The 14,395-nt window shown below is 39.4% G+C and overlaps 1 protein-coding gene across 1 annotated transcript in view; it reads right to left on the reverse strand.

Moving 5' to 3' along the window:
• The window catches only part of tbl3 (transducin beta like 3), a 50,784-nt gene that overhangs the window by 22,588 nt on the left and 13,801 nt on the right, over nucleotides 1-14,395 (reverse strand). The window contains 3 exon segments of the mRNA XM_080445904.1: nucleotides 8,472-8,607; nucleotides 10,028-10,134; nucleotides 12,223-12,281. Coding sequence (XP_080302030.1) covers nucleotides 8,472-8,607; nucleotides 10,028-10,134; nucleotides 12,223-12,281 — 302 coding nt within the window.

The raw sequence follows: 14,395 nt of genomic DNA on the forward strand, positions 1-14,395 counted from the left end.
TGGCTAAAACAGGAGTTGGCAATTGACACTGATTTGTCAATACAGCGTGCCCACCGGGCACTGGCACCGAAACGTAACCCAGACCAACCACCGAGATCAATAATCATCAACTTCCAGCAATTCGATGTGAAGGAGAAGGTTCTGAAAGCAGCTTGGGGGAAGAAAATAGTGAAATTCGGCGAAACAAGAATCTACTTTGATCATGACTACTCTGAAAGGGTGATGCAAGTAAGAAAATCATTTGCAACAATTAAGAGCACATTAAAAGAAAAAAACATTCGCTTCAATACACCCTTCGACAAGCTGCATATCCACTGGGAAACTGGGAAAGTTGTCTACTACAACGCCGAGGATGCAGCCATGGACATGCGTAGGAGAGGAGTGAGGAACCAGGGCGCAGAGGACGGCGGCGAGGGCGACACAGAAGGAGACGGCGATGATGGCGTCGCGGGAGAGGAAGAAAAAAGAGCCACTCTTATTGAGAATCTCAAAGCAGCCAAACTCGCCTCTTGGATAAGAGTCGACAAAAGAAGGAACCGAACCACGGAGGCAGCACAGCGCGCGAGAGGAAGGCTGCAGAATTATCGACGTTAACTTTTTATCAGACATGTAATCCAACGACGTGAGTTTAATAATGTGAAAAAGAAATAACTGAAGTCAATTAATGTTAGCGTGGAGTGTTAAACATGTACATTTCTCGTTAAGATGTGTACAAATGGGTGGGGGGGGGGGGGTGTGTGTGTAGGGGTGTGTGTGGGGGTGTGTGTGTGTGTGTGTGAGTGTGTGAGTGGACGCTTTGAGCAAGGAGTCAGCCAGCTGAGAGAGAAGAATTTGAGGAATGTAGGAAGAAAATAGACAGAAAGGTGGGGGTGAGGAGAGAGAACGGAAAGTTAGAAAAAGAAAATAAGGAGACGGTATGGGAGGGTGGGTGTGATTGTGTGTGTGGGCGAATGTGTGTGTGTGTATAATTGGAGGAGGGAGGGGGGGTGAATGAGGGATGCTTTAATTTTAAGAGCGCGGGTGCACCGACGCTCGGTTAAATCTGGAGACTAATTGGGTCTGAAAATATATATAGCATAACTTGTTTAGTTTTTTCTGTCACTGGGAAATATCTTAAAATGTTTTGGTTGGTTTGAAGGGAAGCAGAACAGCTTTCAACCTAGTATGGGTAATCCTTTTGGGGTAATCAATACTGGATGGGGGCCCCTCCTTAATGAAGGGCTTTCCCCCACAAAAACAGAAGGGGGTCAACGGGGGAGGAGGGAAGTTGACAACTCTTTTTGGAGGTCCAAGATGTTTTTGTTTTTGTTTTTGTTCTCATTTCGAGATACAACTGAAGGATACTACTTGATGTTTGTGTATTTTATGTTTTTGATCATTAATAACTTTGTATGTGACCGCAGTAATAACCTAGGGGGGAAACGCCATGACCAAATTTTCGTACCACTTTTATATAACCATACATGAATACAAAACAAGAGATTAGACTTATGTCTCTGAATGTTAATGGATTGGGAAACCCAGTCAAAAGGGCTAAGATTATGACTAAGATTAGAAAAGAAAAGACACAGATAAACTTTTTGCAAGAAACTCATCTGTCACGAACAGAGCATGAAAAATTGAAGAAATTTGGATACAAACATACCTATTACAGTTCACATACTAACACACGTAAAAGAGGGGTTGCAATTTTAATCTCCAATCAAGTTAAATTTGAGTTTCAAAAAGAAATAAGAGACAAAGAGGGAAGATACATCATTGTCAAAGGAACGATTGATGAGTCAAAAGTAACACTGGTAAATATATACGCGCCACCGGAAAGCGATAAACAATTTTTCAAGTTGTTATTTGATACTATAGCACTGGAAACAGAAGGGGTATGTTGGTGTGCAGGGGATCAGAACGTGATTATTGATTATAACCTGGATACCACCAGCCTAAATAGAAGTAAGAAATCTATATCAAAATTAGTGAAACATACATGGGAGGAAATGGGTTTTATAGACGTTTGGAGGGATCTCCATCCCTTACAAAGGGACTATAGCCATTATTCACAGACTCACTCTGTATATAGCAGGCTAGACTATTTCTACACGCAGAAAGAAAACAGGGAACTAATTCAGGACTGTTATATTGGAGTAGCTGATGTGTCTGATCACAGTGCGGTGTATATGAGAGTTTGTTTGTCAGACAGAAAGAGGAATACGTTATGGAGACTGAATGTTGGGCTATTGAATAATAACCAAGTTGTAGAACAAATCAAATTAGATATAGAAAATTATTTGATTGAAAATATTAATGATGAAACTAATCCGGCAATTTTATGGGACTGTTTAAAATCTGTTCTTAGAGGAAAACTTATTGCAACTGCAAGTAGAATTAAAAAAGAAAGGATAGCAAAATATAAACAACTAACAAGTGAACTAAAAATATTGGAACAAAAACACAAATTAAAGGCGGAGAATAGAATACATAAGCAAATGTCAGAGGTGAGGAAAAAGATAGGTGATCTTCTTCAACAAGAGGTGGAGATGAAAACTAGATATTTAAAACAAAACTACTATGAAACAGGCCCCAAGGCGGCAAAGCTGTTGGCTAGACGCCTAAGAAAACAACAGGCAGACATAACAGTTCATAAATTACATGACCCCGAAACAAATCAATTAAAATACAAACCAGGAGAGATAGAAAATATATTTAAGGATTACTACAAAGAATTGTATACTCAAACACCCACCTCCACCGAAGAAGACACCAGGAATTTCCTAGATAATTTGGATTTACCCAACATTGGCAAAACACAAAATAAGAGAATAACAGAGGAAATAACTATAGATGAAATCACTAAAGCCATAGGGAAATCAAAAACAGCTAAGGCCCCTGGAACGGATGGGTTCCCTTGTGAATTCTATAAAAAATTTGCTAAAGAACTAGCTCCAATCCTGCATTCAGCTTGTAACTGGGTTAAACAGAATGACTCTACTCCCCCCTCCTGGAAGGAAGCTGTAATAACAGTCTTGCCTAAGCCAAATAAAGATAGGACATATTGCCAGAATTACAGACCAATTTCTATGCTGAATGTTGATTATAAAATCTATACCTCGATTCTGTCTGACAGGCTTAAGTCAATCATACCAGAGCTGATAGACGAAGATCAAACTGGCTTTGTTACAGGCAGGCAAACACAAGACAACATTAGAAGAACGCTACACATTATGCATAAAATTAATAAAAACAAAACACCGGCAGCAGTGGTTAGCCTAGATGCAGCCTCTGCCTTTGATAAGGTTTCTTGGAGGTTTCTATTCCTAACATTAGAGAAATTTGGGTTTCAAGAAAAGGCGATTCAATGTATTAAGTCAATTTATACCAAGCCAACGGCCAGAATAAAAGTAAACGGCTCACTGACAGATAGATTTGAGCTAGAACAAGGTTGCAGACAGGGGTGCAATTTATCACCATCGCTCTTCGCGATTTTCATAGAACCACTGGCTCAAATGATTAGACAAAATGAAGCAATAAAAGGTATAGAAATTAATAACCATAAGCATGTCATAAGTCTATTTGCAGATGATGTAATGGTATACATAAAAAATCCACTGTCCTCATTTGAACATCTGATACAGACCCTGGACCAATTCAGTTCATATTCAGGTTATAAATTGAACAAAACCAAAACTCAGATTCTCTTGCTTAATTGCACGCCAGACCAAAAACTTAAGGACATGGACATAAATTGGGGAGCAAAATCAATTAAATACTTAGGCATAAATATTACTAAAAATCTATCCAAACTATACAAAAATAACTATGAAGAAATTGACAACAATATAAAAAAAGACATAGAAAGGTGGACTACTTATCCAATGGGACTCAGTGATAGGATATGTTCAGTGAAGATGAACATATTGCCACGCCTACTATATCTGTTTCAATCTTTACCTGTGCCGGTTCCACTAGCTCAGTTCACTAAATGGGACAAACTTATATCAAGATTTATATGGGAAGGAAAACGGCCTAGAATAAGATACAGTACATTGCAGTTACCTAAAGATAAAGGGGGGATGGCTCTCCCAAACTTGAGAGAATATTACCATGCAGCACAAATACGGCCACTTATTTACTGGTGTAGTGCAGATTACACAGCTAAGTGGAAGGATATTGAGACACCTGGGTTTGCATTCCCGATTCAAACATGTATTGGAGAAAAGGAGGTTCCGGTGGGGGTGAAGAGTGAAGTAGATCTAGATCCAATAACAAGCTATACTTTAAATATATGGTACTCTATTGTAAAACAATTGAAACTGGGAAAAGAGATTGGACTGCTGAAATGGATTGCATACGATGGGGCATTTAAACCTGGAGTGCTGGACCTGAGGTTCAGGCAATGGACAGAACTGGGTGTAACAACCATATGCCTGTTGATTAAGAAAAATGAAATGAAAAGTTTTGAAGAATTAAAAAACAAGTACAATTTGGCAAATCAAGATTTATTTAGATACTTACAAATGAGAGACTACTACAATAAAAGAATTAAAATAGCAGAGGGTGAAATACATCCGATAATAAAACTCTTTATACGGGCATATGGTGAGGTTGTACCCAGGACTGTATCTAAAGTATATTCATGTTTGATGGAATCAAAAAAACATTCAACAATATATGTCAAGAATAAATGGGAAAAAGAGTTGGGTGAGAATATTCCAGAGAAGACTTGGCATGATATGTGGGAAATGCACCAGACAACAACACAATCAAAGGGATGGAGGGAATTTATATGGAAGAATCAAATTCGGTATTTCATCACACCCCAGATTAAGAGTAAACAAATTAAAAAACAACAGTCATGCTGGAGAAATTGTGGAAACATTAACTCCAATCATGCACACGTCTTCTGGAATTGTACAAAAATTCAACCTTTTTGGGAAACTCTGCACTCAACCATATGTGAGGTTCTAGGTTACGAAATTCCATGTACTTGTCTTGTATTGTATTTGGGTCAAATGGAAGGAACTGTACATCCAGGAGATTGTTATCTAGCCAAAATCCTCCTGACGGCGGGGAAAAAGGCTATCACCAGGAACTGGCTCAAGACTGATACACCGGACTATAAACAGTGGAGAAACATAGTGGACAATATTCAGGACATGGAAAAGTTAACATTCAAACTGAGAATAAGGGAAGATCTCTATGAAAAAAGATGGGAGAAATGGTTGATATATATACTCCAAAAAGGAGAGATGTGAAACTGGAGGAAATAAGGTACATGCGCACCCTCAAAAAGGTTATAATTATTTAATTTACTTTATTATATTTTTAATTTATTTTTTGTTTGTCTTTAAGTACGTGTAATTGTCTGACTTTTATGTTTTGTATTATTTTATTTTTTGAAGTGATATATGTAACTGTTTGGAAGTATCCTCAATAAAAACAAAGTTATAAAAAAAAAGAACATAGTACTTTAACCTATAAAAATATCATTTACCCTACCTTTAATGTCTTTACATTTTGGGGAAAATTGCCAATTTTTCTGTTTAAGCGGGTTTTGGCAGAACTGTCTTGGCGCTTCAAGCTGCAAAATAGTAAAACTTTTGGAGAGGAGCGCCACTCATCAACTTACACATCCTTGATCCTCCTGGCTCTGTGTGTCTGACATCCCGGGTCATTTACCACTTGACTTTAAATCATTACCACGACCATGAGAAGAAGTCCATGTTTATCATGATTTCACCCTTGGGCTATTTGTGCTAATAATAACGCATATGACATGATTGTTCGAACATGGCAACAGTTCATATAATGCCTAATGCATGATATAAAGAAAAATAAAATCCAAAGTGCTCCTCCGCTCAAAAACAAAGGCGTTCTGTTGGCGGGCCGCTAAAGGACCAATCTGACAAGGAGGTAAATGTTGTTGTTGGATCAGGTTTCAGGGCAGTTAAAAGAACAAGAGAGGAAAGTGACTCAGGAGGAAATTGGAGAGAGGAGAAAGTTCCTTTTACAGAGGATTTAGGTGTGTCTTGCCTTTCCTTTTTAACCTTATTCCTTTCTTTCATCTCATCTTGTATTTCTTGCTCTTTATTATTAATTTATTTTAAAACCTAGTACTATCTTGTGTTTATGATACTGCTGTTCTTGCACAGTCTTCTGGACACGCAGCATCAAAGATTCCGCTTGCTTGTACCCGTCGAGAGTGAGTGACATCATAGCTTATAGGGACCCCCCCAGAAGCACAGATCGGAGTAAAAAATGTTCGCTTTAAAACATATATATATATATACATATATTCAAAGATTTGCAAAAATGTTCAAGATTTTTTTTTTTTTTTGCAGATTTGAGCAGAACCATGAGCTTGTAGGTCTGCTACTTTTGAATAGCCCAAAGAAGTCTTAAAATGATACAGATGCGTACCCGTTCTTAATGAGTTAATTATGTTCTGAGAGAGAGAAGACTGACAAGTGGGAGGAGGATTATGATTATGATTGATTTGACCTATTATCCACTTCACAGGTGTCTCATTGTAATGACCGGAATGCTCCGTGGCAAATGCACTTCCTTCTAAAAATGAGTCAACACAAGAACGCACTCAAGCACACAGTGTTTTCATTCATCCTGACACTGTAGTGCATGTAATATTTATTCTGTGGTTTTACATGGAACCACAGAGCCTTGCGGGCTCTTCCACTGAAACGCCTGCTTTCCATGCATGTGGTTTTAGATGCTCCCACTGTGCCAAGAAATCACAAGTCACTAGGGGTGTGCCGAATTTCATGAAACGATACGATATTGGGCTCACGACATCGATACGATATCAATATGATACGATATATGGCACTTTTTTATTATGAAAATATATGGGGGGGGGAAAGCAAATGCAAACAAATACTTCTGTTTTGCATTATTCAGACATGCAAACTTGTAGCTTTTCAGCTACAATAGCCGTTTTGAATCCAAATAGGGCAATAGTGTGACACCTGACCCGAAAAAATACAACGTGTTGTCACCCTTTTCACCTCGGGGCTGTTTGCATGCCTGATTATTATTATTGTAAAAAATCGATATTTTTTTCTCCCAAAACGATACATATCGTCAGGAAAACGTATCGCGATATATCGCGGGACGATATCTCGGCACACCCCTACAAATCACGATGAAATCCTATATTCTATATGTACACCAAGCAACAGTGGTGTAAAGTAACTAAGTACATTTACTCAAGTACTGTACTACTTAAGTACAATGTTGAGGTATTTTTACTTTACTGGAGTATTTCCAATTTTCAGTACTTTTACTTCTACTCAGAGAAGTAGGCAAATATTGTACTTTTATTCCACTAAAATTATTTGAAAAATGTAGTTACTAGTTACTAGTTACTGATATAAATTATTACATTATAAAACAGATCTGCATTTTTTAGATTTTTTGGGGGAAAATATGTGCAAATGTTTAAATATACATTTTTTAAAGCATTTTTTTTTGCTTCTGGGGGTCCCTGGAACAACATATTTCGACATGGGGGTCCGCATACATGTCATTTTGGGGGTGACATGAAAAAGTTTGAGAACCACTGATTATAGCAACATACGTTTTTTTCAAAAAACTGTTAGGATTTAGAAGACATTTGTAGAATCCCCCAGAAGCAAAGATTTGAGTTAAAAATGTTTGCTTTAAATATATATATAATATATATCTATTCAGATTTGCAACAATTTCCCATGATTTTTCTAAAAATAGCAGATCTACAAGCCATTTTAAAGAAATCTTAAAATGACACAGATGCGTTCCAGGTCTTAAAGGGTAAATTACAATGAGATTAAGCTAACAGTTAAGTTTTGTTTCTCTGTATGTTCACTTTGGGAAAAGTTGTCTAGCGCACACACAGCCATCTCAATGTTGGGTCTGGACTGGCTGAGTAAACATGGACTCTGTCAGACCCCATCATGTATTTCTAGGATAACAGAGATAACACTTGCAGAAAGGTTGTCAAAGCGAACATTTTTTACTTCGATCTGTGCTTCTGGGGGTCCCTGGAACAGCATATTTGGAGATGGGGGGGGTCCGCGACCAAATACATATCATTTTGGGGGTCCTTGACATGGAAAAGTTGGAGCACCACTGATATAGCAACATATGGTTAGGATTTAGAAAACATTTTTAGATTATGTATTTGGCCTCAGACCCCCATCTCAAAATGTTTTGTTCCTTGGGACCCCCCAGAAGCAAAGACTTGACTTGCAAAGATTTTTTCCAAAATAGCAGATCTACAAGCTCATAGAAGCACTCAATGCCGCGCTATGAGCTTGTATATCAGCATTGCATTTATATAGCGCTTTTCTCCAAAGCGAAAACTAGCCGATGTGAACGCTACAGGGTTCATGGGGTTAAACATAATTAATGTGTGTACGACGTGAGTGCTTTAGCAGCGTGTGTTTTGCAACCCTCACTGCATAAAGACTATGTTTTATGGTCACCTTGTCGTGGGCCTTCTCAGTGACACGTGCACAGAGTCGTTTAACGTCCCCTCCCGAGGCGGTGATGTCATCAGGGAGATCCCACACTTTCACAGTACAGTCCTGACTGCCGGTCACCACGAATGACTCCTTCAACCTGCACACACGCGCGCACACACGCACACGCACACACACACACACACACACACACACACACACACACACACACACACACACACACACACACACACACACAGGAAAGAGGCAGAAGGATTATCCTAATTTCTTCTCTTATATCCTTATTGAACTTAGAACCCAGCAACAAACCAAAACTATCTACAGTTTACAGAGCAACTTCCTCATAAAAATGATGAGTTGGCTCCATCATAAAAACAAACAAAAGAAACCCTACAGGACTAATGACCTGACCACGCTGTAATGACTGTGATGTCGTTTGACCCGGGAGCAGGTGACAGTGTTCCTGCGTTCACACTGGCGGCTACTAGGCTACCATGTAGCCGCCAGTGTGAACGCCAGCCACATGAAGACACAAAAAATCTACAAAGCAACTAATGTTTTCAAATAATTATAGTGGAGTAAAAGTACAATATTTGCCTCTGAGATGTAGTGGAGTAGAAGTAAAAGTACTGAAAATTGGAAATACGCCAGTTAAGTAAAAATACCTCAACATTTTACGAAAGTACAGCACTTGAGTAAATGTACTTAGTTACTTTACACCCGTAGCTGCTACAAAGTCTACAGTCCTTGCTTACTGTAAATCGCTCTGGATTAACACATTCCATGCCAGAGTTTAATCTCATAATGTACTCACCAGTGCCAGTGTTTTATTGTTGTTTTTTAGTTTTTTTCATGTCGCCACAGACCTCGCTAAATAAGTTAAAAGTGCGCGTTCATTTGGTTCTAAACACACAGTGGATCCGTGAGAAACGGCCAGCGAAAACAGTTTCCAAATCCGTGCCGCCATCTTGAAGCTACAGCCGATCAACGGTAAACAGTGATCAGCGAGGAGAAAAACAACCGAGAAAATCGAGTTTTAAACAGGATCCCAGACAGGAAGCGGATACGATCGAAAAAACCGGAACCCGAATAATTCCGTTTCCGACCGGAAACCGGAAACGGAAATGGATCAAAAAAATTCGGAAAGTGCACCTGGGGCGATTACAATGGGAATCGGCGGTTCGCGTAGATCTACGCGACTGACACGCTGCGGCTTTAAATAGGTTCGCGTAGATCTACGCGACTGGCATGCAATGTGTTAAGAGCGTCTGCTAAATGCCTAAACTGTAAACTGTAAACTGTAATTATTTCTGTCATCCAGTCACATGTTCTTTTTGAACTCTGCATGCTTTACATTCTCCTTTACATTTTCCTCGCTTGTCAGACGCATGCTTGACGAGCGTGATGATCAATCAATGTGTCAACAGCAACTCAGTGACAGATAATAAAAGAGTTGCTTTGTATCTTAGATTTTTTGAAGCTGTCAAGAGTGAACGCAGCATGTGATGTCACAGGTGACAGTGTGATGTCACAGGTGACAGTGTGATGTCATAGTTTACCTGGAGCAGGTGACAGTGCCGACGCCGGTGGAATGACCGGTGCCCTGAGCCACGCAGGACACCTGACCACTGGCCACGTCCATTCTCCACACACGCACCGACTTGTCCTGAACACACACACACGCACGTACACACACACACACACACACACACACACACAGTTATCAAATTAGGTACATCTTCCATTACTTGGCAACTAATAATTAATTACACCAGTTTATTTAATAACAATAATAATAATAATAATAATCTATAAATGCACATAATATCTGTCTCTGTGTGTGTGTCAGTCTGTCTGTTCCCAGCAAATTCTAGCTTTGCGTGTTAATCACTGAGGATCCCAGGGTGTGATGTAGCGAGTTTTTACCTGACTCACTTGTGCAGGTTTTTGCTTTAATTTCTTGATGTTTTATTGCTCCTAGTTATGTGCCTTGTGTTGACTTGTTTTAACTTTATTGTTTACACTGTGGTTCATTGTACAGCACCTTGTAACGTATTTGTGAAAGGTGCTTTATAAACAAAGCTTACTTACAATGGGTATTGCATCAATTAGAGGGGCGTGCGTTCCCAATAGGCATCGGCCTAGTAATATAATATTAATGTGTGTCTTAATTCTCTGTGTTGTAATGCTTACTGTTTTATGCAAAGCACATATAATTGCCTTGTTTTTGAAATGTTGAAATGTGCTACAGTATATATGTTACAGGGAAAATGGCATTCCAGGGAAATTGAAAGGGGTACGCTTGTTTTCATGCCCCTCATGCAATTCTGTAGAATCAACGCTAGAGGGCAATGCAAGCCAGACATGAGCCCCACACCACACACGCACGCATGCACAAACCAGCACGCACACACGCATGCGCACACGCGCGCGTGTACACACATACACACACACACACACACACACACACTCTCCAGGGGGCGGGCCTGGCGGGCTATGTTAGTGCAGTGAGTGGCACTTGGGGCAAACGCAGTCCCCACACAACATCATTTACGATTCTGTGCCTATCGGTACATAACTCGGACGGCGCTTAAGTCGACTAGCAGACCATCGGCAGGTCGTCGCGGGCACTCGCGCCTGGAGGCGCTCGGGCGCGACTCCTCTGCCTCAAGGTCTGCTAAGTCGGAGCGCCTTCCGTCATGGTCCAAAACTATACTTTATCAGCGAAAAAAAAGTAGTCCGCGGTTGTTTGAAAAAGTAATGTCCCAAGCTGGAGTCAAACCCCGGCTCCCAGTGGTAGTGGGTGGGGAGTCCAATGATTATCGAAGTGCGCCACTGAGGCTTGTACTAGTGGTGCAAGTAACAAAGTAGATTTACTCAAGTACAATTTTGAGGTATTCGTACTTTACTTGAGTATTTCTCTCATATTATCCATTTTATTTTCAGCGTTTCCCTAGCGTAGCTTCCTGGTTAGTATGTTGTTGTTGTGGTCGTCGTCCTCGCATCAAAGCCCCGCCTCGCAGCACCACCCCGTGCCTATAAAACAAGCGCTCCCCTGTCAATTTCCCTGGAATGCCATTTTCCCTGTGACATATATACAAATAAACTTGCCTGGCTTGCAGCTCTTGCTTGTACGGTGTCATTTGAATTTGAAAGGTCAAGTCAATTACTTTTCTTGACAGGTTTTTTTTTTATCTACTGTTGCTGGCACGGTCTGGCAAAGCGGAGACAAACAAAATTCCTCAGACTTCCTCAAACAGTTGCCACAACAGTCGTGTTTTGTCTCAAGTTCCCAGTGGATGCCCGACACGTGTTCGTTCGACATTCCTACTCAAACAGGGAAATGGCTGCATCATGCCAGCTCACCAGTGTTGCCATGTCTGCTTATTATAAGCGACTTTGGGCTTGTTTTTCTGTAAACTCGCTTGTAAATATTGGTAGCGCTTGCAGTTTTTTGGGGCTTGTTTGTAAAATGAAGTTGCTTGTAAAATGTAGCTGCTTATTTGGGCTTGTTTCCTAATGTTGTTTAAACAAACATTTTCATGTCAAGGACCCCCAAATTAATATGAATAGCCCATCTACAAGCTTACAACACGTCGCGATGCGACGCACTGTGATCTTGTAGATCGCTTATTTTCAAATAGCCGATGTATCTAGGTTTAAAGTGCTCGTGTGGCCTATATTCGCTTGTTACTTGTTTTCACAATCCTGGTTGCTTATTTCTCTCGCGAAATCTGGCAACGCTGTCGCTCACCTTGGCGCTGCTGACAAAGAGCGATCCCTTCTTGAACACCTCCAGCGCAAAGACGGTATCTGTGGAGGAAGAGGAGGGGGGGGAGAGGCCTTCATTGTCAGCAATGGTGGAAAGTATATTTACTCAAGTACTGTACTTAAGTAAAATCTTGAGATACTTTTACTTTACTGGAGTATTTCCAATTTTCTATACTTCTACTTCTATTCCACTACATCTGGGAGGCAAATATTATACTTTTACTCCACTACAATTATTTGAAAACTTTAGTTACTAGTTACTTTGTAGATTTTGATTATTGTTACAAAACATACATTAACCTATTGAATTCCAGACTTGAACTTGTAACAGAATATTTCTACAATGCAGTATCGATACTTTTAATTGAGTAAAGAAATGTGAGAACTTTTTCCACCACTGGTCGTTGGTCAAACCTGCACAACCAGTCGACTCGGCGCAACACAAAGAAAGCCCAGCCGACAGAGAGGAAAAGTCTGAGTCACGTCGGAAATGACAGCTCACTTTTTTCACGCTGATGGATATCAGGCCATCTCGTGACTTAGAACGGTTTCCTAAACAGTGAGTCAGGACCCAAGGTTGGGGCACGTGAACCGCAGATTGTTATGGGTCGCGGGTAAAAAGAAATCCCTTTACTTTTTGTTTCCTACATTTTGTTTCAGAGTGTTATTATTTCAAAACATTTTCTAAAAATCCCCCCAAGAAATTCACAATTTTTCATGAATCAAAAACAAATTCAAAAATGTTTATGAAAAATAATGAAATAAAAACAATTATTCCATAAATGACTTTTAGCTCATTGAGTGCCTGAATTATTTCTGGCTATTTCTCTACAGTACGATTTTATTTTTATTTTTTTCAAAGTTCAAAAAAAGTGCTTAGGAAGCGAGATACAGCCTTTTTCAGTTGTAAGTTAAACAAGGAGTGGATGGAGCTGCAAATCATCAGATAATGATATCTTGGATTCTTCAAAAACACGTGAAATATGTTAATGGCACGTTGCACCATAGCGGTAAAACACGTGAAACACGCTAATGGCACTCAATGAGTTAAGTAGTAGCGAACATAGCAGATCTACAAGATTATAAGCTTATAGATCGGCTATTTTCACTAGTTTGGGAGACCAAACCAATTTCTCAGTTGGGTCTCGAGCTAAAAAGTCTGGGAACCACTGACTTAGAAAACCGTGTGACCCCCAGGCTCCAGCAGAGTTTTTTTCTTTACTTAACGCTTCTTTGTTTCCTTTGGCTTTTAATCACGTCTTATTTATGTTATTTTGTGCATAGCCAACATAAATAGTTTAGTAAATGTATATGCCTATGCTTTGATTGTTTGTTTTACCCTGTACAGCACTTTGGTCAGTCTCAGTTGTTTTAAATGTTCTTTATAAATGAAGGTTGATTTGATTGGATTTGTGCCAGCGAGGGCACGTTTCATCATTGTCTCATTTAACTACTTCTAACCTGGCGTCCACATTTTGGCCATCATTATAAACATCATTATAAGTGATTTAAAAAAATAAAAGATAATTCGCAAATACCCGATCTACAAGTAACTAAGTAAACCTATAAAAGCGCCATTCCAAACATATTTACTGTACATGTTGCTGTACAATAAGCACACAAATCACATCAATGTTGGAAATAACAAATAAACGTTCAAAACGAAACATAAGAACGATATTAAAAACCTTTATATTATAAACTATTATAATAATAAAGAATGAAAGTTAAAAACAAGACAACATAATAAGAATGATATAAAGAACATTAAAAATATATTGTCACTGTTTGTTTAGGGTTTAAGTGGTAAACTCGAACAATCGAAGAAAATCTGTTTCTTCTTGAGATGTGAATCAATGTTTTCTCTGAGTTAACAGGGTAAACAGATTAATCAACGTTTTCCCAGAGTTAAGCCTGTTAAACAAATCAAACAAAGTTTTCCCAGAGTTTAACCGTGTAAACAAAGTTAAACAAAGTGAGCCCACGTTCTCTCTCGGTTAACTTGTGTGCTCAAAGTGAAGACAATGGCTCCCATGGTTCTCTATCTTCATAAAGGGGGGAACAGGTTTTCTCCTCACTCAGTGACCTTGCACTTTGAAGGTGATGAGATGCATCTGCTGTGAGCTAGTGTTCAATACTGTCACTAAAAGGCACCA

The sequence above is a fragment of the Gymnoscopelus braueri genome (assembly GCF_963280865.1).
Source record: "Gymnoscopelus braueri genome assembly, chromosome: 13".
Lineage (NCBI taxonomy): Eukaryota > Metazoa > Chordata > Actinopteri > Myctophiformes > Myctophidae > Gymnoscopelus > Gymnoscopelus braueri.